Source organism: Chiroxiphia lanceolata, chromosome 8 (assembly GCF_009829145.1).
Source record: "Chiroxiphia lanceolata isolate bChiLan1 chromosome 8, bChiLan1.pri, whole genome shotgun sequence".
Taxonomy (NCBI): Eukaryota; Metazoa; Chordata; class Aves; order Passeriformes; family Pipridae; genus Chiroxiphia; species Chiroxiphia lanceolata.
Genome location: NC_045644.1, coordinates 20634700 through 20657650, shown reverse-complemented (window position 1 = coordinate 20657650; position 22951 = coordinate 20634700). Strand labels below are relative to the sequence as shown.

The following is a 22951-nucleotide window of genomic DNA, read 5'->3' as shown; positions in this document are numbered from 1 at the left end:
TAAGAAAGTCCTTTATTTAAATGAGGTCCCACCATGCGTACAGGAAGTCACTATGGCTTCCATGGTGTTAGACATTTGCTCTCATTGCAGCAGAAAGCAAACTGCCTGCAAAGTATGCATGCAACTTAGGGTACACCAGCCCCAGCGCTCACAGAGCAGCAATTCTGTCATTCAGCCTTCAGGCATTTTGCAAGCCTGCATTAGAGTCCTTCCGCCAGAGCTGTCATACAAAGGTTTCCCAACAATTTTGGCAAGACAAACCCTCTCTTCAGAGGGAAAGAATAAATACAATAGCGGGGCCATAACACAGTCCAAAATATCATCACCAAAGTTGAGTTCTTCCACAATTCTCTAGAGACCTTCTACCTACAGACTCATACATTTCTGTGCTCTGGAACGAAAGCATTTTTAAAAGTGTTACCAGTTTGCTAAGAAGAGCAGATGCAGACTGAACCAGTAGGACATGATGCAGTGCTCTCCCATCAATCCCAGGAAAACCTTTAAGCCTAAATTTAATTTTCCCATTTACCTGGGAAGAAGTTTACCCAAATTTGAGGTTGCAGCTCTAGTCCCATGGTAGATTTCAGAGCTGAGCATTTCAAATCTTATTAGCAAATTGTCGTCTTCTAATTCCAGTTTGACTCTTTAAAAGTGTCATTTCCAACCCATATCCATCCAGAAGCAAGTAAAGGCAGATTTTTCTAATAAAAGTCAAAGGCAATGCCTCAAATTTGGCATGCCAAAAAGAGGACCTGCAGAGAGTGAATTTACCAGAACTGAAGGTGACAGTTTTGCAGTGAGCATATAAAAATTCAACCAAAATTGCACAGCCTCCAAAGACTTTATTCTACCACCTTCTCCAGAACTTTCATTAAGAAATTAAGGCTGAAATTATGTCTAGGCTGAGGGACCCCAGCCCTAAACTATACAATTAGCAGCTTTAAACTGTAGTTCAACAAAAGTGATACAGTTGAGAAGTAAAGCATGGAGATGTGCTCTGTGCTCAACAAATAGTGTTGTGGTTACCTGCATAAATGGGAAGACTCTAACAGCGAAAGGATGATGTCCTAGCTATGGAGAACATGGACAGTGCAGTTCTTCAGTATTCACTAGGACAGCTGCACATTTCTGAGCAAACACAGATCCTGACCCCAGATGGAGGCTTGTAGGAGACAGCATTCCCAAAGGAGGGAATCCAGCAAACTCATAAAGCAGTCAAAAGAACTCAAAACCTTGAGACCTTTAAATTGAGAGTGCAGAACTGCTATGAAAAAAAAGATGGCTTTCACACCAGTGAGTGCACCACTATTGACAAAATATCACAATGGTGGCTGAACACCACCTGACAAAGATGACGGAATCACATGAGCAAAAACAAGAAAACCAAGCAGAATTCAAGTGTTATTCTAGAAAGGGAGATGTTCCACAGACTTCTGTTTGCACAGTCATGTGCTGATTTATGTACAGTACAGTGGGAAAGGACAGTACAACTGTCTGCTGAGAATGGAGCCCACGCATTGCATCATGGTCAGCCAAGCCCAACCTCAACAGATGGGGAGACCACACAGTGACTCTCTGAGGTGTGCCCAAGGCTCCTAAAGTCCTGCCCCAGCACTCTCTGGGAGAAGTCCCACCTCTAGTCTCTGGGAAAATCAGTAGTGGCCTCCCAGGCCACTACTGTAAAATGGAACACCTAATCCCATCATTCATCTTTAAAAAGTGCACAGCTTCCACAACTAAACCTGTTAGCCAACAGGTCCTTTTCCAGCCCTTCAATGAAAGGAAGCAGCTGTGCTTGGAGACAGGGTGGAGGAGCCACTGATTTTAAAAATGCATTGCACTGCAGTGGCACTAAGTATCGGAGAAAGCCTCCATTCTCTGATATGTACACAAAAGATGCAAACTTGACAGACTCACTGCAGGTTCCCTGCCAGAGCAGCACAGCCTTTGCATCCAGCAGCAAGGAACTTCACCCAGTGTTTAGGAAAGGTACTGATTCCCTAACTAATGCTGCTCTACGGGTGCACCATTCCCCTTAACAGAGCTGTGCCAGTTCTCCTCAGGCCCTCTTACCTCAATTCCTACAGCCTTCTACACTTACATGACAAACTGAGGAACAATGCTCCTAAAAGGAGAACTGAGAAATAAAATTACTGACTCCACCTTTACAGCCAAAGAAACACTGTATGTTCATAAGTAAAAATACTGGAAGTAGGTCTTGCAGAGCTAAATAAGCTTTAGTCAGCATTGGAACTGCTTCAAATAAAACAAAAATCTAGAAATAACTTCAATTGCAACATTCTCTTTTAAAAGAACGATGACACAGGAGTCACTTTCCTGGATCCCGCTATTATTTGTCTAACCAAATTGCTCCCTTTGCAGCACCAACTACTTTCCAGTCCTCACGGAAAAGTGTAATGAAGAATACAAAACATTTTTTTCCACAATTCTTCACACATCAGTTACAGAAAAATTCACAGAGCACAGTTCAAAGCACAATGCATACTCTGCCTACTGTACACAGATAGGGAAATACCTAGGTGAAAACCAACCATTTTATTTCCTTAAACCTTGGCCTTAGATGCTTTGACAATGCTTTTGACAGGTGGTTTTGGAAAAACAAAAAGAAGGAAGTTTTCAATTAAAGTCAGAAATATATGAAAACTATATAAAATAGCATGATGATGAAAGACTTGTGCCAGCTGACTATCTCAATAATCTTTCACACTCTCAAGAGTAATCTAGTTTAAATTTTAACAATACCTTATTTCTGCACTCCTAAACTTAGGGTATTAAAATTACTTTTGCCTCCATTTACAAAGTATCAGCACTATTAATAATATTGCAGGGCATATTTATTTATTTCATAGAAAATCATGAAGATGCAGTTCTGTTGCAGTTTGCAATGACAAACCATAACCTTTGTACTCCTTTTCAGCTGTAACTGCCTCTTCAGTGCTTAGTTGCACACTCTATTATACAGCAACAATAACAGAGTGATGAGATTGCAAGCCGATATTGTACAAATGCCTAAGACCACTAACTGAGGGGTAAGGCCCACAGACTAAATAACAGACAACACAATACAAAGCTTTCCCTAGCTTACAAACTGCATGCAGAACGGAAGAGGATGAAACAATTCAGTAAAAATCACTGGAGCCCATGGCAAGAATAGAAGTATCCTATAGTGACAGACTGTGTCATGCCCTCATAGTCCCTCTCTGAGAAGCAAACAAATCAAGCTCATCTTCAAACTATGTCTGAGAGTAGTAAGGTGACAGTCTTCAAGTTAAGAGCACACATGGGATAATGGTTTATGGCCACATCATAAGATTCTGATTACCATTGAAATAGATAAAGAATACTGCGAGAAGTTGGCAAATCAGATCTGGGTAAGACTACATCTTACAATATCAACTGTTATTATCTACTATTTCATTCCACAAGCCAAAGGGTTTGACCTTTTTCAATTTACAAATTATAAAGTTTTCAACTGTACTTGTAGGTCCCATAAAGAAAATTCAGGGCCTGTAATAATACACAGCTTTTCTGTGTCATCTTTCACATACCTCTCATAAGTAGATCGTGATTTCTCATTGTCCACAGATCGGGTAAAAAACTGAGACACAAATCTTTCACTCCAGCTCAGATGATCACATACACTGGTGAGCAAATCTATTTTCATCTGCTAGGAAAAAGCCACCTCTGATTCTGACTACATAAGAAAAGCATTATGTAGCCTGCTCCAGTTTGGTTTGAGATTCCAGTGTGTGGAAGGTACACAAATATTGCAGTCCAAAATAAAAACTCCTCTTCATGAAGGCAGTTGCCTATGGTATAAATAAACCCCAACTCAAGGTGTCTTAATAATAAAATTCTTTAAAAGAGAGAGCACTTCCAAGAGGTGACAGAAACTAGTGGTGGGCCATTAAGAGAAGTCCTCAGCACCTTTCATATTTTAGTGTCTGAAGTGTGTGTATTTAAGTGATGTATGAGGCAATAAATGCCTTCTTTGCATAAATGGAATGCAAAGGAATAGTGATCACTTGCAATAATTATTAACATCCTAGTGAGACTTCTTACCTTGACTGGAACAGAAAACCTTCACTTTAAAGAAAGTGCTGCAAACAAGCAAGAGGAAATAGCAGAATCAAAGCAGATAAAATTTCTGCAAACCAAACTTCAGCGATAGGAACACGAGATTTGCATTATGATATGTTAATCTAAAGTTGTTCTATTTTTAAGAGTCTCTGTGAAATCACCTTCCATTTATAAGGAGAAAAGTAGTTTTGCCCACAAGTCTCCTGAGGCCTCCATTTAGTTTATTTTTACATCACAAGGAGATACGCGCCAGTGAAACGCAAATGTTACTTCACACCCTGAGAATGGCACGCTTTTCCTTTTTTAGATAAAACATACACTTCCCTGCAAGAAGAGGAACTTGCACACTGGGCATTAGCAAGACTTACACAATATAGGCCAAACCCCTTGTCCCCTTGAGTTTACAGCTCTGTTCTAGGTAGCTTTACCTGCACATATGTTAGCTAAAACATTTTCAATTATGGCAACCTAGCTCAGTTTGTGATCCTGAGACACTATCGCAAGGGGCACCAAGTCATACCCCCAAAAGGAAGCGCAGTGCAGGGGGATAAAGCCGTATTTAGGAAGAACTGACTTATCTATAAAACATCACAGAGAAATACACGAGCAGTAAAGACGGACCGGGACAGAATCCTCTACGGAACACCCTCCCTTAGAGCTCGCCGATCTGCCAACCCGAAGTGCGTTTAAGACGCAGGACAGCTCTGCCAGCACCTGCCCTGAACTCAAGCCAAGAGAAGCAAGGCAAGGCAGAAAGAAAACAGCGAACAAAGGAGCCAGCGTTGCTCCGAAGAGCCCCGGGGTTCCCCTGACCTCGGGGAGCGGACCCTCCTTCCCCTCTCCCCAGCAGCGGGGCGCCCGGGGCGCGCAGAGCCGCGCAGCAGCGGGCAGGGCTCCGCTACGCCCCAAGTACCGGCACCGAGGGGGGACAGCCGCTCCCGGACCGCACCGCACCGCACCGCACGGCCGCGGGGAGCCCTGGTCCGCCGGGGCACAGCGGGCACAGCGCGGCAGGACCGGGCGGACGAGCCCCGCCGCTCCGCCCGGCTCCCGGGGCGACAGCCGCGACACCTACCGGGGGCTGCCATGGTCCGGGGCTGGCGGGGAAAGAGCTGCTTTCCTTCCCTTACATCGCCGGCGGAGCCGAGCGGAGCGTCCACCCCCGTGGCGCGTCCTCGCCCCCCACTCGCAGGGGGCTCGGCCCGGCCCCGCGCTCCTCCCGGCCCCGCCTCCCGCCCGCCGCGCCGGGGGCGCCCCCTGCGGAGCCGGGCACGGGCGGCTCCAGCCCGGCCGCGCGTCGCCTTCCCGGGACTCGGAGGGACTCTTCCCCAAGCAGGGAAAGACACTGCCTTTCCCAGCTGGCTCCAGGCACATTCTCCATAGGTGGCCGAGGAAACAGCGCTCCAACGAGGAACAGTTATGTGTTGCGGTGATACAGAAACTCCGTATCCTTAGTCACGAGAAACTGGGAGACAGAGTTGTGGAAGAGAACAAGCGAAACCTGCTTTATGCATACCGCTAACGTAGGTTTTGACTTCCGTCTCTAATGGGCAAGGAAAACTCCTAGGGGAAAAGCAGGTTGTTCCATGTAGAATGAAGCAGCTTGATGTTATGGGTTTTCATCTAGAAGATGGTGCCTTTCAAATTAGATTTACCAAATTCCGTATGACTATGCTCATGTTTGAGTACATAGAAAATAAGCAGTGGAAGGACATTGTTAAGAGTTCAGAAAGCAAGATTCAATTTATTAATTTTGTTGCTGGAGGCAAAGCAGAAATTCTGCCTATTCCTTTGCAAACTTATAAAAAACACTTGCACTGATTTGGATTCTGAAACATTTCTTTGCCAAGCACCACTGATGCACTTAGCACAGCAAAAGCAGACTCCTTATAATCTGTTTTCCCAGTCAAGGCAGACATTCCCAAGCAGTCAGGTGGACATTCTGAATGCAGCTTAGTGTCACCCACACCAATGTCAGAACTGAGCTGGCTACGAGCAGAAAGGAACCAACTCTTCTACTAATCAACTCTTAGAAGTTGGTCAAACTCTCTTGTTACCTCCAAATCATTCTTTAATCAAAACCCATTTTAAGCTTACGAACTGTGTGCCGCAGCCTTTCTTCCAAAATCAGTGTTTGCTCTCACAGTAAGGAAATACCAGGACAGAAGGCACTTTCTGAGCACGGCCTTAGGAGAAACTTCAGGTATGCAAAGAAGAAACCATAACCTTCCCATCTGAATCATCCTAAAAACATACACGAGAACAAAGAACACATGGGCACTGGAGAAACGTGCCAATGCAGAACCTACTTGGGATTTATCTGAAGGACAAAAGTTAACTAATTGGAAACTAGAGTCTCTAGCCAAATTAATTTACTATTATGGAATAGTAAACATATATTAAAAACTATTGAAACAGATGGATAACCACATGTATGACTTCATAATTGTTCCACATTATTTGACTTGTAAAGCTGTTTATCTTCTAACTTCCAATATAAAAAGTTAAAAAGAAAATAATCTCTCTGATGTTAGATGAGGATTTCAACACGATCTTATGAAATGAGCTTTTAAATTCTTTCTCTCTTTAAAGTCTTGCAGTATCACACAAAGGGCTGGCAGAGTTACCTTCCTGCTTGTGGGAACCCATGGGGCTTATCCGTATGTATCAGTGTCACTTAGGATGCTATGCATTTTATTTAACCAATGCAAGCCCACAGGAAACCTCTTTAAATTTCCCAAGTCTCTAAAGTCAAATTAATGTGTCTCCACAAACGAGGCAGTGAAGTAACTGCCAGCATGTTGTTTCAGCAACCTCCACCTAAAAACTCAGATGATAAATCAAGGCAAAAGCTCCTTCACACCCTAGAACATTAAGCTGGCCTAAGGGACAGTTACACAGCTCCAAATGGATTAGAGGAAAAAAAAAAAAAAGGAGGAAACAGAGGGAACTTTTCATCCTCCCTTGCCTGAAACTGACTGTGCAACTCTTTCCTCACTTCAAATGACTGCAGCATGTAACAGCTGCGTTTGCAGCACTATTCTCAAGAGTCTGTCTTATCCCTGTCCAAAGAAAAGGACTAGACTGCTTTTTCTAAAGACATTGCTTTTTTTGCTAGGTACTTATGAGGGGTTACAACGAAAGGATTCAGTGTGTGAATACTCACGCTATCTCTCTTCACTTTTTCTTGGCCACAAAAAAAATAGGAAGAGCAGAGACTTCTCACGAAAATGTTCTCTTCCAAGATGAACAGGTCTCCCTACAGCCTTAACAAAAGAGATATGGCAGCCAAGGGGAAGACTGAAAAGACCTATGAGGAACAGGTGAGTGGAGCAAAGGAATTCACAAGCAATAGCACCAGTCAGATTTGCTTGCTTTTTAGATCCCAGAATCTCCCACTACTGCCCTGGGAATTCAAGAACAAAACAGCTCTCCCTTCCAGGTCATCTGAACAGCTGCAGGCACAGCACCTAGACAGACACACACCTCTGAAGAGAAGCTGCTACACAGCACAGGGAACAGACCTTTACTGGCAAAGGCCAGGCAAGAAAGGGAGATACTAACCAGATGAGAAGCAAAGGGAGTCTGAAGCAAACAGTCAGTAACTTCCCTGGTTCCTCACACCAGTTACTTCAGACAGCAGGACTTAAAATAAGGACAGTTTACCAGCAATAACTGCATGTCTTCCTTTCTGATGCAGACAAAAGCACAAGTTTGCTGAGCTTTGCAGATGAAGCTTGCAGCTGTACCTTACTGTAGATGGAAACTACAAAAACTAAGAGAAATATTAGTTCCTGGAAACGGTTTCCTTTCTGCTACACAGCCTCGTGTTATTCCATACAGAACAGGGACAGGTCAGGTCAGGGACATCTGAAAACAAGTACACACATTTAACCAACTCTCAGCTCAATCTCCTTTTTCTACGCCACAGGTTACAGCACCTGTACAAAATTACAGGATCTTACAGTATAAAATACCACTACAAGAGCTGACTTTTACTTCCCCATGAGCGCAAACGTGGCACTTTCCAGAGACACCAGCAACAGGAATGCTTTGCTGAGCACAGAGCCCCACCCAAGTGTGTGTGTTCATCAGGCACTAGGAGAGGGACAGAACACCCACATAGCAGGAACAGCAATCTTTGGAGATCCTAAAGTGCAGAACGCTAGGTAGGGGAAATGTAAAAGCATAATGCTACCTACTTACTACTGCTCTTTTTTTACCCTAGCAGCCCTAAATCGAAACTTTCAGCACAGGACACTCTTCTTCCTTTGCCCCCAGCAAGTTTTATAGCACATTCTATCGAAGAGAATCAAGAAAAACCTCATCACAAAGACAAGGAGAACAGAGAGCTACAACCATCAGAGCAAACCTTCAGTTTTACAGAAAAAAAAAACTTCCCCTGGAGAAATGACTAACTTAAAGCCATAGCCACCTTTTGCCCATACTCCCAGCAGCTCCGTTTAAGCTCAGGCCTGGGTTTTCAGTGTTTGCTCAAGGTATACCTGTTTCATGCCCTGTTTCTAACCTTGCCTCTTTGAAGCTCTTCAAGCCTTTATTGTAAGCAGCCTTATTTCACATTCCCTTTCTGTCTCTTTCTTATAGGTTGTCGCTTTAGGACCATAGTGTTACTTATACCGTAGTCCTTCTTCTAGCACCATTTCCCCTTGTTCCTGTATGGATTCATTATGGTGTCCCAGACCTGGTTTGTTACTGTAAACTGGCAAACAAGAAACCCCTAAGACTCAATTTGTGAGCATTAGGAAGCAGGCATCCTTTATCATCAGCATGGGATACATAGGGAGGATAGCTCCTCTAATCTTGTGTGTGTCCTGTTTTTCGGTCAGCACAGCTAATATTTACTTAAAATTTTACATATTCATCAAATGTCTTACTTATTCACTACTTCTCTCATAAAGTTCAAACATATGTTAATTAGCTCTAAGTTGTTCGGAAGGCCTTGTTTGGTCGCTAGGGGTCTCTGGTGGTCGTTTGGAACTTGAACTTCACTTGGACTTGTCCGTTGAGCAGCGCATTAACAGCCGGTTATAGAGCGTCTTTGTTCAGCAACTCTTACCAAAAACTGGACGCTCGTGTTACCACTACTTTAAATAAAATATTCATAAACTTGCTTTTTTCGCAGTTACCCCTACAGAAACATACATTGCAAACACCCGTGTAAAATTACTGAACAATGGAGAATTATCGCTCTTGGAATTATAGCTCACTTTTCCTGAGACTACCGACAGTAGCCAGCTCTGTCTTCCGTGTTCCAGCCACGTGGGGCTGCGCCGCGTCGGTGAGGGCTCTGCCAGTACCGGCTGCCCACAGCCACCGCCTTGTTCTCCTCCCTGGAACACCCTTACTCCTGCTCCCCAGGACTCTCCGAGCTCCTTACTCCTGCTCCCTAGCATTCTCCTTTCAGTGACGGCGTTTAAAGTGGATTACGAGTAGGCTGATCGGGCTTAGGTGGACTTAAGTCTTCCAGTGCCGTGTGGGCGCTGCCGGGTTCCCAGGCCCTTCTCTTCCCAGGCCCTGCTTCTGCACCCTGGGCAGCCGTCCCGCGGGTTCCCAGGCCCTTCTCTTCCCAGGCCCTGCTTCTGCACCCTGGGCAGCCGTCCCGCACTGCGTGGAGGCGGGCACCGACACGAAGGAAGTCTTTTTGTCGCCGCTATGCCGCCGCCGCGCCCCGAGGCGGTGCCGTCCGGACAACATGGCGGCGGGGCGGGGCCGGGGCCGCGCCGTGACGGCGCGCGCGCGCACGCAGGCGCGCGGGCAGGCGGGGGCGCGCGCGCAGACGGCACGTGTCCCGGTGCATGATGGCGGAGCGGCGCGCGGTGCCGAGCGACCTGTTCCCGCTCGTGCTCGCCTTCCTGCGCGAGAGCGGCTGCCAGGGCGCCGCGCGCGCCTTCGCCAGGGAGGCGGCGGCGGTGAGCGGGGAGTGGGGACGGGAACGGGAACGGGAGAGGGGCGGGATGGGGTCGGGGGCGTGCTCACTGACGCGGCCTGTCTCGGTTTAGAAGGAGCAGGACCCGAACGCGGCCTCCCTCCTGGACATCTTCACCTACTGGCTGCGGTAAGTGCCTCCCCCCCCCCCGCACCGCGGGGCCGCGCTCGCCCCCCGGTCCGGGCCTGCGCTCGCCCCCCCGGTCCGGGGCTGCGCGGGTACCCCCCAGGGCTCCCTCCGCCCCAGGGCCCCGCTCAGCCTCTCTGCCCGCAGGTCTCCGGCGGCCAAGAAGGCACAGCTGGTCCCGAACGGCGGCCAGGCGAAGAGGAAGCCGTCCTCCAGCAGCTCCAGCGAGGAGGACGAGAAGCCCCCGGCCAAGAAGCCAGGTGGGGTTTGTGAGCGGCCCTGGAGTAGGCTGGGGTTGTGTTTGATGTTTTCTCCTCACCTGCATGTAGAGTCGAGCGTCAGCAGCTCTTTTGAGGTCCTACAGCAGCTATCAGGGCTTGTATTGACTGATCTCGGTTTTGGCAAGTCTTTTGCCCATGACATGTAAGATATGTTCATCCTAACTAAGGGTGATTTTTTTATCATCTTATAATTTAGATACATCAGAGTTTGTGTCCCCTAGAAGGTGTTAGCCATTCATTTTCTCTCCTTAGGCTGAGCCTAGGGAAGGCATTGGGCTCTATTGAGTTTGAAGGTGCTGTTAAGTGGCACCTTCATTACCTCGTCTATATGGGAGTTCTACTTTCCAAACACTCGCTGGGATATCTCAGCAGGATTATACCTACTTGCTTTGGCACCTTCAGATTATGTGTTGCTTTAAACAGTGGGTGAAATTGGAATTTGAGAGTATGCAGATTGGGCAGGTACTGGGAGGAAGCTACCTTATGGTGTTTTTTCCATGTTATTTTTTAGGAACTCTCTTACTAAGATCTTCAAAGAATGATTTTTCGTCTTGATTTTGTAGGAAAATCGATTCAGGTTTTACAAATGCTTGTACATTTGTTAAAATACTCATAATTTGACAAAACTCCTGCATGGCTACGATTTATCTAGGTTTATCAGTGTCCTCTGTATTGGTGGACACCATGACCTGTTAGTTGCAGAGCAGTTGTACAGGGTATGCTTGAATTCCAGAGAAATGCCAGGCATCCTTATTCACCTGCTGCTTGTGGGAGGTTACTATCCTTTTTTAACTCTCAAGCTTGTGTACTAATTTTGTCAAAAAATACATCTCTCCATTGCATTCTGGTATGTGGTGAGCTGCATTTTTCCCTTTTACCTGGAATTGTTCTTATATCTTCCCTTAATTACACTGTATGTAAGATGTGTGTATCTAGCAGGAAATTTGCAGGAGATAAGGACTAAACAGGGAGAGGGAGAGACAGAAAGAAAACTGGTCTTCAGCTCAAACCATCCTAAAGCTGAATTTGAACTTAGATCTGATTTTTATTTGATAAGGACACTTGCAAATATAGTGTGATCCAAAATGATTCCTTTTACTCCACATTATTAAAAAGCAATCAGTAACCAGGAAGTAGACTTGGCTAAAACACATTCAGGTGTCTGGGACTTTAGCCACAGAGAGTGGCTCTCTTTTGCAAACACAAGTCTGTGCTCGCTCAGCAGGTTTCTTTAAAGTGAAACTGGTGTGCAGACCTGGTTAATGTTATCTCAGTTTGGGGGGGATCTTTCTTTGTGGGCTCTCCTTTTTGGTGATAGAAGTCTGCACTTAAATGTGTATGTAACAAAGCTAAAATCTAGAATTGGTTCTATCCTCTTGCTTACTCATTTTGGAGTAGTTTGTGACATGCTGCTCAAGAAATAAAGTCAACGTTGTGAACTTCAGTCATGGTTTAATGACCTTCGTGTATCCTTTACCCCGATACCCACTAGTGCAGGATATAGGTACATGCAAATTGTGAATTAACTTGTCATCAGTGTGTGCTGTCCCATATTTGCAGCTAAAGCAGCAGCTGTTCCCAAAAAAAAAGCAGTTCCTCCAGCCAAGAAGGCAGAGAGCAGCAGTGAGGACTCCAGTGATGATTCAGACTCAGAGGAGGAGGAGAAGCCAACAAAGGTTTGCTTTTCTTTCCAGCCTCTTTGATGCATATTTGACAGTGATAAATAATAGCAAATTTGACCAACAGAATTCTCTCTGAAATTAGGCTCACTTCTCCTGAACAGTGAAGTGCCTAGGCTGCAGCAGGGTGCAATGCAAGACATTTCTGTAATGGACATTGTGCCATTTGGACTGGTCTCTGGAGAAATTAATTTCTTGTCCAGAACCCACTTTGTTTCATATCCAAGTCTGCTCCTTGTTTTTATCCTAAGACTGCTAGGGCTTACTTTTTTGCAGAGAAAGATTTATTTGCAGTTGCTACAATAAATTTGATCTTTTTCTATATATATGTGTTTATATAGAAAGAGAATCTTCTCTTTCCTTTTTCTTGCTGCAGTTGTGGTCTTGAAAAGTTGGGAGGGGGAAGAATGATGTTAGTATACACCAAAGGACACTGACCAGAGTTGCCCGGTTCAGTATTTTCAGTCTTCAAACTAGTGTGATCTGTAGAAGGAAGAAGGTGCCAGCCTCAGATCTGCCTCATTTTGAGGAGGCAGAACTCAAGACTGAGGTGCAAAGGAAGCTTCCCATGGGTTTCTGGGAGGTTTTCCGGAGCAGAATTGTTATACAGAGATTTTCAGACTTTTGCCATTAGGCAGAGTGGTGTTTTCAAATCAAAATGGTAACCTCTTTGAAAGATAGGTGTTTATACGTGTCCCACTTATTAGCCTCATTTTCTTTTCGTGACTATGAAGGCTAATCAGGTTTTTTTCCCTGTTGTTTAGAAAGGTGCAAAATCTGTGGTGAAACCAGCTGGAACCAAAACCCAGCCTCAGAAGAAAGCAGAGAGTTCCAGCTCTGACTCAAGCAGCTCAGATGAAGAAGCACCAAAGAAACAGCCACCAAAACTAGCAACACCTAAATCAGGTACCTCTTATTGCATATCACGTGTCAAAGTGAAAAAAGCCAGAAAAGCCAGGGGAGGAGTGCTGGGGACTGTATCTGTATGCAAAGGCGTATTTATTAACATAGCAGTCTGAAAATCTGCTGTCACTGCCATTTGCACTCCAGTCCAGTCTGCTTCTGACACAGAAGAGGGGTAGAACTGATTGCAAATAAAACATCTGGTCCTGAATGCTTCATTGTTTGAATAGGTGACCGTAGTCAGCAGCCTTAACTGCTGAAGTTTTGCTTTTTCCAGTGTCTTCCCCTGAAAAAGCAGGGAAGATCTTTACTTAGCCTTTAGTCCTGGAATGTCCCATCAGCTAGAACAGTTTTCAGAAAACTTTCTCTAAGCTTGCAGTAGGATAAACCAACAGTTTTGCAGTACTGCCTTAATCTGCCCTGTTGGCTTCCTGTGGTTCTTTTCTCTCTATGATACTTTCTGCTCGATGTAATTATCCTTCATCTACCATGGCATGTTTTGTAATGTTCCTTTGTACTTCTCTCAAAAGGAAGTAAAGCTGCCCAGGCAGCTACGAAGGTTGTCAATGGAAAAGCAGCAAGCAGTAGCAGCAGTAGTGAAGATTCTGATGAGGAAAAGGCTGCACCAAAAAAGGTAAATTAGACCACAAAAAACTTCATGAACACTGTAGAAGTCTAGTAAGACTGAATGTATCATGTTGCAAGCACAGACTATAGATGCTGTGCTCAGCATACCTCTTATATCTCTTTCTCCTTTATACAGTGGGATTATGTGTTCTGTACATACCTCTGCTGCTCCATGCACTGCATTCTTTTCTACTAGCTCCTTACTGCTTTTTTTGTTCCATCCTTTAACAGGAAAACATCTCATTGTGTTTTAACCCTATCGTATTCTCCATTATATATTCACTTTGGTATGAATTTTTTGTGCTTAGCTGACTGTAACTTTGAGTTTTCCACTAAGGAGTATTTAAAAATGTTTTCTTCTACACAAAAATAATCATGTGGGAGTTGCTACCATTTCAGTCAGTTCTGAGCCCCTTTGTCAAGAGCAGCTCCTGATTAGGGGTTCATGCAGCAGAAAATAGTAGAAGAGTGGCCAGAGAGATAATAATGCCCATGTGTTTCCTAAAATGTGTATTTGAGAATATTTATTAATCTCTCTCCCTTTGTCTTCAGCATTTGCTCTCTTAAGTGAAGTGTGGAGTTAAACAAAATCCACATCCAGCTGTCCCCACAAGATGTCTGCGACTTCCTTTTTTTTAATGTTTATTTCTTATAATAAGGTTGTTCCCAAGAAATCACCTCTGCCAAAACCTGCAGCCGCTAAAGCATGTCCAGGGAAAAACAAACGTGCCAAGGAAAGTTCCAGTAGTGAGGACTCATCTGACAGCTCAGATGATGAAAAGCCACCTGCAAAACAAAAGCCAAAGTCTGGTACGTACTAAATGCCATTGCTGCTGTGTGGGAGGATACTTTCTGCTAGTCCTGCTGTCCTGGGAGAAGTGCATATGGGGCACAGGCAAGCCCTGCTGCACACAAGGTTCCAGGTGCTGGTGGTGGTAACATGAAACAGAGACGCAGCAGCTCTTTTCATGTGAGATGTTTGGGCTGGGCCTGCAGTTCAGCTCCTCCCTCAGCAAGGGATGGTGAGTGAGAGACACTGTGGTGCCCTGCTTGGTTTGCCTGTCAGATAGCCTTTAACTACGTTCTTTGCATGTTTCCTGTGTGCCAGGATGTGGGAAGTAAATATCAAGTGGTTTGATTATTCAGTATCTGCAGCAATTTAAGCTTTTTTAGGGTTTCTTTTTTGTGAAGTATCCAGGGCTGTTCAGTTGTAGTCCAGCTGATGGGCTAAATGGGCTCTGGTCAGTGTGGTATAATGCTTTTAGGGTTCCAGTAGAGAGCTGGTCTGAGGGGAGGGTCAAATCATCAAAGGTCAGTCTGATACTCTAACCAGAGGATTTGAGAAGGCAGTAAATGAAAACTATGAACAGATGACATATCTCTTTTCTTTTCTGGAAAAGTTTGGCAACAATCTCCTGTTCTTCTAAAAGTGCAGAGAAAACTTGTGCAGAGATGGTTGGGTTAGCTGAACCCCAAGAGGAGAGTTAAACCCACAGCAGAAACGGAGGTAGCAGTGGGATGGGTATAACCTTTCAAATTATAAGCTGGTATGTTTGGTTGTAGTTACAGAAGGGGAATAAATGGAACCGAATAGAAGTGCTTTATTCTAACTACAGCAAACATCTCATGTGCTGCTCACATTATCATGCAGGTGTCTGAACGCTATGTTTCTCTTCATAGGTCAGTACAGTGCTGTACCACCTCCTCAGGGAACGCAGACAAAGAAAGGCCTTGCCAAGGCTCCTGCAAAAAAGGCTGAGAGCAGTGACTCTTCAGACAGTAGTGATGAGGCAGAGCAGGTGCCCCCAAAGGGAGCAGCAGCAGGTATGTTGTGAGAGGGGGAGGCTGCAGAGGACGTGCTACATGGAACCAACAGTGTTTTGTCAATGTCCTGGTTTCCTTGAAAAGGGCATTTGCCTTTGGTCTGTGTTGCTATTTGCTTTTCTGGAAGCTTCTGATTAATTTGAAGGCCTCCCAAACAACACTGTACAACTTGTGGATCTGAACTGTATGCAGGTTAGATTACTTTACACGTGGTGGTTTGAAAAGTCGTCAGGATCTGGTTTAGTGGGAATAAGCCAAGTTCTTGCTTGGCTTCCAGTTGCTGGCTGATACACTACAACAAACGTGGGTAGAGCCCTTCCCAAATCTTCGTTCGTGAAGCCCAGCCATGATGATGACACTGAGAAGATACTTGGCGAATATCTGATACACCGAGAATGAAGCTTTTTAACATCTGGAAAGGTTTAGATCTTGGGACAAAGGTTTGGTGTGGATGTGGCTGTTAATTTTCTACTTGCTTTTGCAGGCAAAGCTGTAGTAGCTAAAACGATCCCTGGCCCCCAAAACAAAGCTGTGACTAGCAAGAAGGCTAAATCCAGTTCTGACAGTGACTCAGGTAATTCAAGAAATAAAGTTTTGATTCTTTTGTGTTAATGTTTTGATTGGCCAGGTTGCTGTATAGTGAGGTATCTGCTGCAATCTTTAGTGTATGGGCTAGCAAGATGTGAAAGTGAAAAACAGCAGCCTGCTATGCAGAGTGCAGTCTGACCATGAGAGAACGAGACCATTGGCAAGCGCAGAAAGGTCTTCATATTGCTGGATGGAAAGGGTGGGGAATCACATACCAGGTTTCTCGAGGAAGGTTAGTGGTTAAACGTTTTGAGGATCTCTGTCTTAAGGTTTTTGGTTTCTGTTATCCCATTGTGTTTGGGAGAAGTTTCTGAGATAAAAATGTAACCACCATACGAAGTTCGAAATAGACTCAGAAGATGCCTTCTCTCATGTGACCCTAGAAATGGGGACAGTGTTCTTTGTAGCTCCTATTCATCAGTTCAGAGGTTTGCAGGGCTGTATTTCCCATGTAAATTCTCTATGTGCTACATTTCTCGTCCAAGTTCAAGGTGCTCCTGTTGTGTATCTCAACATCTCTGGTGCCACAGCAGGGACTGTGGGTGGCAGGTGCCTGTCTGTGAACAGTTAGCAGTAGATTGTGTGACACTGCAGTGAGTGTCAGGCGTTGTGTTCTCTGGTTTTGTTACCTAGTTTCTATCAAAATAGTCAAGTTTTTGATTGCTGTTAATAAAGTGTTCAAAAATACTGTAAAGATCAGGTTTAGTATTCCAGATTCCTGTAACACACAATACAAAGCTGTATTTGTACTCAGGAGTCTCCAGTCCATCCTCAGACTGCTGCTAAACTCATCTCATACAGGAATTAGTTAAAATGAGATACTGTGCTGTCACTGCCTCAATTTGAATGCTTTGTAAACTTTATCTCCTAGTTTCTTGTATGTTTTTTGATCTTTACTACATATTTTCTTTTCCCAGTGTTTCTTCTTCCTGAGTTTAGTCTTGGTGATACGGGTACTTTCTCCAGTCCCTTATTCTGTACCTCTTCTCCTACATTAATCTCCAGATATCTTCTTCCTTGTGCATGTATTTGTGAAGAACTTTAATTGTTTGTTTTCACTTCCTCCCAACAAAGCCAAAACCATTCAAGTGTTCATCAAATGCTGCTGGTTGCTAGTTGCCTAGTGGCTCAGCCTTGAGTTGAGCCACAAGCCATTTTGCTTTTCATTTCCCTGTGAGTTATATACATGTTATTACTAAAGTAGCTTGCACATGAATCCTGCTAACTTAAAAAAACATTTTTTTTGTTAGATTCCAGCTCTGAAGATGACAAAAAGAAGGCAGGGAGTAAGCTCCCAGCTAAACCACCTGTGATAAAGAATACTTCCAAACCAACAAAAGTAGTTGTCAAGCCTGGACAAGCAAAGAAAGACTCCAGTTCTTCCTCGGACAGCTCAGGTATTGGGGTAGGAGAAAAGGAGAATTTCTACATGCATGTTGATCTAGCTCAGACCTCTGTGCTTCTAGACAGGGTAGGAGGGTGTGGTTGGACAGGAATACCCATTACAGTGTTGTTTCAAACACTGTGCAGTGTGTATCAACATGAAATCTGTATGTTAGCTTTGTGTTGAAGGAATGGGACTTAGCCTGATTGTTTTTTTTCTTTCTTTCCATTCTAGATTCTGATAGTTCTGACAAGAAGGCAGCTCCTGTGAAGCCCACAACTAAAGCAGCAGCCCCTGCAGCAAAGAATTCACAAGCTACCACAAAGAAAGCACAAAGCAGCTCTGATTCAGATAGCAGCTCCAGCAGTTCTGAGGATGAGAAGGAAAAGAAGAAAACCCCTCCCGCTAAATTAGCTGGCAAAGTGGCTAAGCCAGTGTCCAAACCTTCTACTCCAGCTTCCAAAGCAGACACATCTGACTCTGATAGCTCAAGCAGTGAAGAAGAAAAGAAGCCAGCAGTGAAACCAGCCACTAAATCTACAGGGGCAGCAAAAGCAACTGTGGGGAAGAAGGCAGCTGCTTCTAGTAGTAGCAGCAGCTCATCAGATAGTTCCAGTGAAGAGGATGGGAAGCCTAAAAAGGTGGCAAAAGGGGTACAGAATGGTTCTAAGGCCACTGCCTCCACAGAGAAAGCAAAAGCATCCTCAACAGCAGCAAACAACATGAAGTCTAAGCCAGCTGGTGGCAGTAGTAGCAGCAGTGAAAGCAGCTCTGAGGAAGAAACCGGAAAAGTTAATGGAGGTATTATTACCTACAGTCTGGGAAGTGGGTCTGTCAGACAGTGTTACTGAGCCAAACATGAATGGAAGACTTTCTTAAACAATATTCAGTCCAGTCTCTGTTACTGGATTATGCCATTTGGTGCAGTACTGAGAGGGAAGGGCTAGTTTTGCATTTGAGGGAATCCTTTTTGTCTGTATTGCATAGCTGCTGGCAGTAGAATTTGTGGTAATGCTGAAGCACATTTCTGTATAGCTGTTGCCAGTTGCCATCTGTGCATGCACAAGATTTAGTGACAGCAAAGTGGACTGCTGGAGGACCTTGTCCATGTGGAGTGGGACACCACAGTTGATACTGCAATGTGCAATCTCAATCTTTAACCCTCCAGGAGGAAAGCTAGTGATGCCCTAATGATGTGTGCAAGTGCATATGCTATGACTCCAAAACCTGGCAAACTTTGACCAACAGAATTCTCTCAAGTATGCAAAATCATTAATATACAGGTACCCTATTCCATAAAATTATTTTTATCCCTTAGGATAGGATGGGAAGATCCTTGCTGACCCAAAATGACTTTTAGTGTCTGGTACAGCAGTCTGTTTTCTGGGTGAAGTAATGCAAGGACCAGTTCTCACACCTATGTCAACATTGGGTTAGCTTTCTGGGGGAGGGATGTCATTACCTTTCCTAACACTGCAGTTACTCCCTTTAAGGTTTTGCTGCTGTACATCTAACAGGTTCAGTCGGGAAGAAACAGAAGAGGGAAGATATTCAGGAGACAGAGACACCACAAAGTAAAAAAGCAAAGGTCAAAGCCAAAACACCACACACAGTCCCCAAGGTGAAACGGGTAAGTGAGGGTGGACTGTGGCAACTGGCCGAAGAGGAATCTGTCTCCTAAACAACTAGGATTGTTTGGGGATTTTGTGGGAGGTTGGGCCCACAGAATTATTTGTATTTTTATTCCTTCTTCAAGCACTTAAACTTTGTCTGGAGAACCCTAGGGGGAGTGCACATATGTGCATAGTATTATTTTGGCAAAAGCTGCTTGGATATGCTTGCACAGGAGCATCCCTGAGCTACCTGATCTGAAGGGAAGGAACCATGAATCTGAGAAACACTTAAAGATTGAGGTGATGTGAACAGGGCTGCCTATTTGCAGGGCAAGGAAGGAGGTTGTCAGAGAATGTTGTGTGTTTGCATGTGCTTACTGTCTCATTTTCTTTCTCAACAGCCAGCCTCTCCATTCCGCCGTGTAAGGGAAGAAGAGATTGAGGTGGATGCCCGTGTTGCTGATAACTCATTTGAAGCAAAGGTAGGGCTAGATAGTGTCCAGAGTGGTAACACTCGGTCTCTGAAAGCACATGTCGGCAGAGCAGCCTTGGTGTGCTTGTGGGGAGTGTTTCTGGTGAGAACTTTTTCCACCAGGAGGAGCTGTTAAGAAGCATGTGAGCAGTGGCAGGAGGTGCATGGGAGAGCGGTATCAGCTCCAGTGTTAATGTACTAGTGTTCGCTGGGTAGGGTAAATTGCAAAGCATCGCCTTTACTCTCTTGGGTACTGACTTGAATTTCTTTTTTCTTCTCCCTCATCCCTCACAGAAAGGAGCAGCTGGTGACTGGGGTGAGAAGGCTAACAATATCCTGAAATACACTAAAGGCAAATCTTTCCGCCATGAGAAGACAAAGAAAAAACGAGGCAGCTACCGTGGGGGCACTATATCAACCCAAGTCAATTCCGTCAAGTTTGAAAGTGACTGAGAATGTTTCCTTTGGAATTCATAAACCATCTGCTCACCAGAACATCTTGGATGGGCATGTGAACATTATGGATATCAAGCCTGCCTGGAATGCTGCCTCCCCTACCCCCTTGTTGTACAGGCAGCTCCAGTGTAGGGATGTGGGAGGATGGCTGGATGTTTCCCCCTTTTATTTCTAATTTTGGTTTAGTCTCCTAATTTGGAACCATCCTTGAGCTGGTGTTACTAGCACCACCAGGGTGACCTCCAAGGCTTATATTTTCTACAGTCTTATTTTAAAAGGCTGGCAATGATTTTTGGTTTTGGTTTCCTGCCCCACTAATAGAAGAAAGAGAAATCATTCTCCTGTATTTTAACCTCCCATTTCTTTTTCAGTCAGTTTAAATCTGATACCTGTGAAAAGGCAAGTATTGTAACTTGCCTTTGATTAGTTACTGTAAGAACAACTGATTCGAGCCCTCTGGCTGTAATCCCCAACCCCACCTGACATTTCAAATTCACACTTGCAGTGTGACAGAGTTCCTCTTTTCTGTGTTCTTTTATGGTTTTACCTTGTAATAAATATCTACCTTCCTCTTCCTTGCACTCCTGTTGAGGCTACTAACCAGAGTACTTGGAGAAGCAGCATCTAAATACATCTTAGTGGTTGAATAACAGTATTGCTTGCAGTTGCAAGGTGGGGGGCAGAAAGACCAAGGTCTATAGTACAGCTGTGGCAATCTTGTCAACACTTCCATTAGGAGTGTAGCTGGGGAGTGGAGTTGTGAAGAAACTTGACTGCATGGATGTTTCACTTGGTGGGATCAGGTAGGGAGGCAGAGGAGATAAAGCGCTCTTTCCAGCTCTGCTTTTTGCTGTGTTTTTGTTTCAGAGACTCTGACTGCAGTGGCATTACTCCTTGTTCTCTCTGAACATATAATGTGCCAGCTTATGCTTATTGCCAGCAGCGTGAGCTGCAGCGTGGTAGGAGTCAAGATGAATGTATCATTAATGCCTTAAATTTCTTTTCTGGGTTGGATCACTCGCTCTTTGAGCTGTTTTCCATCTGTTAAATCCTTCTCGAGAAGTAAAATGCCAGCTTCCCTTAGCACTAAGGCAAATAAAGGTTTGAAGTGTTAGCTACAAGTACATGTTCAGTATGGGGAGCCAAAAGTTCAGAAACTTGCAGCCAAAACTAAGACTAGTTGAGGCTTACTGCTGGTGAGGGGCAGACTTGCTTTCCATCCAGTTGTGTCACTGCCTCCTTACTTACGGTGCAGCTTATATTTGGTTCCCCCAAATACTTTGCCTCCTGTTAGGGGGTTCAGGTTAAGTAGTTTGTGGAGCAGTTGGCTGAGCCCACAGCCAGTGTGAATTTAACAATGGTACTACATGTTTGGGAAACAGAGTAGTGGGCTGTGGTGAAGCTGCCAGCTGCTGAGAGTGTGGGGCCTGATTTCCATGTTTCCATTCCCTTCCTAAAGGCTGCCAATGAGAGCAGCCTTGTTACAGGAAGCTACATTAGTGTGCAAAGCAGTGTCGCCTAATTGAGGGTTGGATGAGACTTGATGAGCCACCCCCATGTACGTGAGCAGCAGCTTTTTCCAAATGAGCCTTTTTCATGTCTTCCCCTCTGGCTTGCACAATCACTGTGGTGCCTGATTCAAGGCTACAGTGCAGAGGGGCCCAGGAGACCATGGTTATTAAAATAAAGGTTAGAGGCCAAAGGAAGGTGGGAAGAGTATTTTCTACATAAGGACTTAAACGTCATCTTGTGTGTCATTTGCCCTCTTTTTTTTCTGTTTATCCAGAACTTATATTTGGAACTCTTTTAAATACTTTTATGCTTTGGAGTTTTTAAAAAAGTCTAAAGTGTGAATTTGATGTGTCAAAAAATAAAGATTGCTGCCTTTGTAGTCTGAGTGGATCTGGTAGTTAAAGATAGAGAAGGGCGGGTGGGAAAAGGGAGGGTACCAGTGCTGGTGGTAAGTAACAGCAGTGTCTTCGTCTGTCTACATCCACTTGTCTTATTTACATGATTGTGGTCATGTGATGGACCTTCAGAAGTGAAAGGGAGCCTCTGCAGCTGTCTGTTGTGTGCAAGGAATTTGGATAAAACTCTAGAAGAGTATTTATATATACCAAGATAAACTGAGGATGCTCAAGTCCCTTTCCACTAGAGTATTGAGTTAGTTCTCAAATATTGCTGTCAAATTAGCAGTATGGCAGCTGGCCTTATAAGAAGCACCAGCATATGGAATAAGAAAGAATAGGCATAACTGAAAACTCCTGTATATACCAGGTTAAAATAAGTAATTTCTGTAACCTCGTAGATTTCTTCCTCCTCTGTGATCGTGTATGCAAGGAAAAGAAACATGCTAATAGGTAGGGCCTTGTGGAGATCTTGAGTGCTGTAATGCTCGATTTTGCTCCTTGTGCTGTACCTCTGTGGAAAGATTTGGGATGAATCACCAGGTCCATCAGGCACTCAGTTGCTCTGTAACCAATGGTCTTTGCCACAGCCTTCCACCTTGAACATAATGTTGTAGGAGAAGGTGTAACCCTAGCTGAAGTTTCAGCAGAGGATGCAGAGAATGTCATTAGCCTCGTTGGAGATCAGCACCTGACTACGCAAGAGCAACAAGTGCTGGGGTGGGAAATGCTCTGTGAGACTCTCAAAGTTATGCACTTGACACTCCGGGGAAAAACTGCTCCTTTCACAAGATTTTGCAGCTGCTAGGCAGGCTTAACCTACATCTCTGCTCTCTGCTGCTGTCCTGCGGTAGAGGAGTACTTTCTTTTCCCTGTGCAACATTGGTGAGGTTTCAGCTGGGGTTAGTGCTGGAACTGGATCAACGGGACTTCCCCATCTGGTGTGTCCCTGTATGGGTGCCCTGGAACACTGTCCCTTACATCGCAATTCCCCTGTGCACCGTCATTTCCCTTTTGCTGTCCAGACTAAGGTGTTCCTGTCT

At 44.7% G+C, this 22951-nt stretch overlaps 2 protein-coding genes across 4 annotated transcripts in view; one reads left to right on the top strand and one right to left on the bottom strand.

The window, feature by feature from the left end:
• The window catches only part of PIK3AP1 (phosphoinositide-3-kinase adaptor protein 1), a 43971-nt gene extending 34478 nt beyond the window's left edge, over positions 1-9493 (bottom strand). For 2 of the 3 annotated variants that reach the window (XR_004358405.1, XM_032695664.1), the window contains exon 1: positions 5177-5287. Coding sequence is in view for 1 of the 3 variants with exons in the window: in XM_032695664.1 (XP_032551555.1) it covers positions 5177-5189 (13 nt within the window). In the remaining 2 variants the exon portion in view is untranslated. Of the gene's footprint in view, positions 1-5176; positions 5288-9329 lie in introns of those variants that run through there. The other variant, XM_032695666.1, reaches the window with a different exon arrangement.
• A 401-nt stretch (positions 9494-9894) lies between these two features.
• On the top strand, positions 9895-21898 carry NOLC1 (nucleolar and coiled-body phosphoprotein 1). The gene is made up of 14 exons (XM_032695668.1): positions 9895-10031; positions 10122-10177; positions 10322-10434; positions 12016-12131; positions 12899-13040; positions 13568-13671; positions 14324-14474; positions 15345-15488; positions 15973-16062; positions 17327-17473; positions 17695-18261; positions 18978-19090; positions 19475-19555; positions 19840-21898. The coding sequence occupies exons 1-14, from the start codon at positions 9918-9920 to the stop codon at positions 19996-19998; spliced, it is 2097 nt and encodes a 698-aa protein (XP_032551559.1). The 5' UTR covers positions 9895-9917; the 3' UTR covers positions 19999-21898.
• The last annotated feature ends 1053 nt before the right edge of the window (positions 21899-22951 follow it).

What these genes read in the sequence shown, in the direction of transcription:
- NOLC1 (XM_032695668.1), top strand. Translation starts at nt 9,918, where the DNA reads ATGATGGCGGAGCGGCGCGCGGTGCCGAGCGACCTGTTCCCGCTCGTG. An exon ending in AAAAGGCTGCACCAAAAAAG is followed by an intron (nt 13,672 to 14,323) that starts GTAAATTAGACC and finishes TCTTATAATAAG; the next exon opens with GTTGTTCCCAAGAAATCACC. An exon ending in AACCGGAAAAGTTAATGGAG is followed by an intron (nt 18,262 to 18,977) that starts GTATTATTACCT and finishes TACATCTAACAG; the next exon opens with GTTCAGTCGGGAAGAAACAG.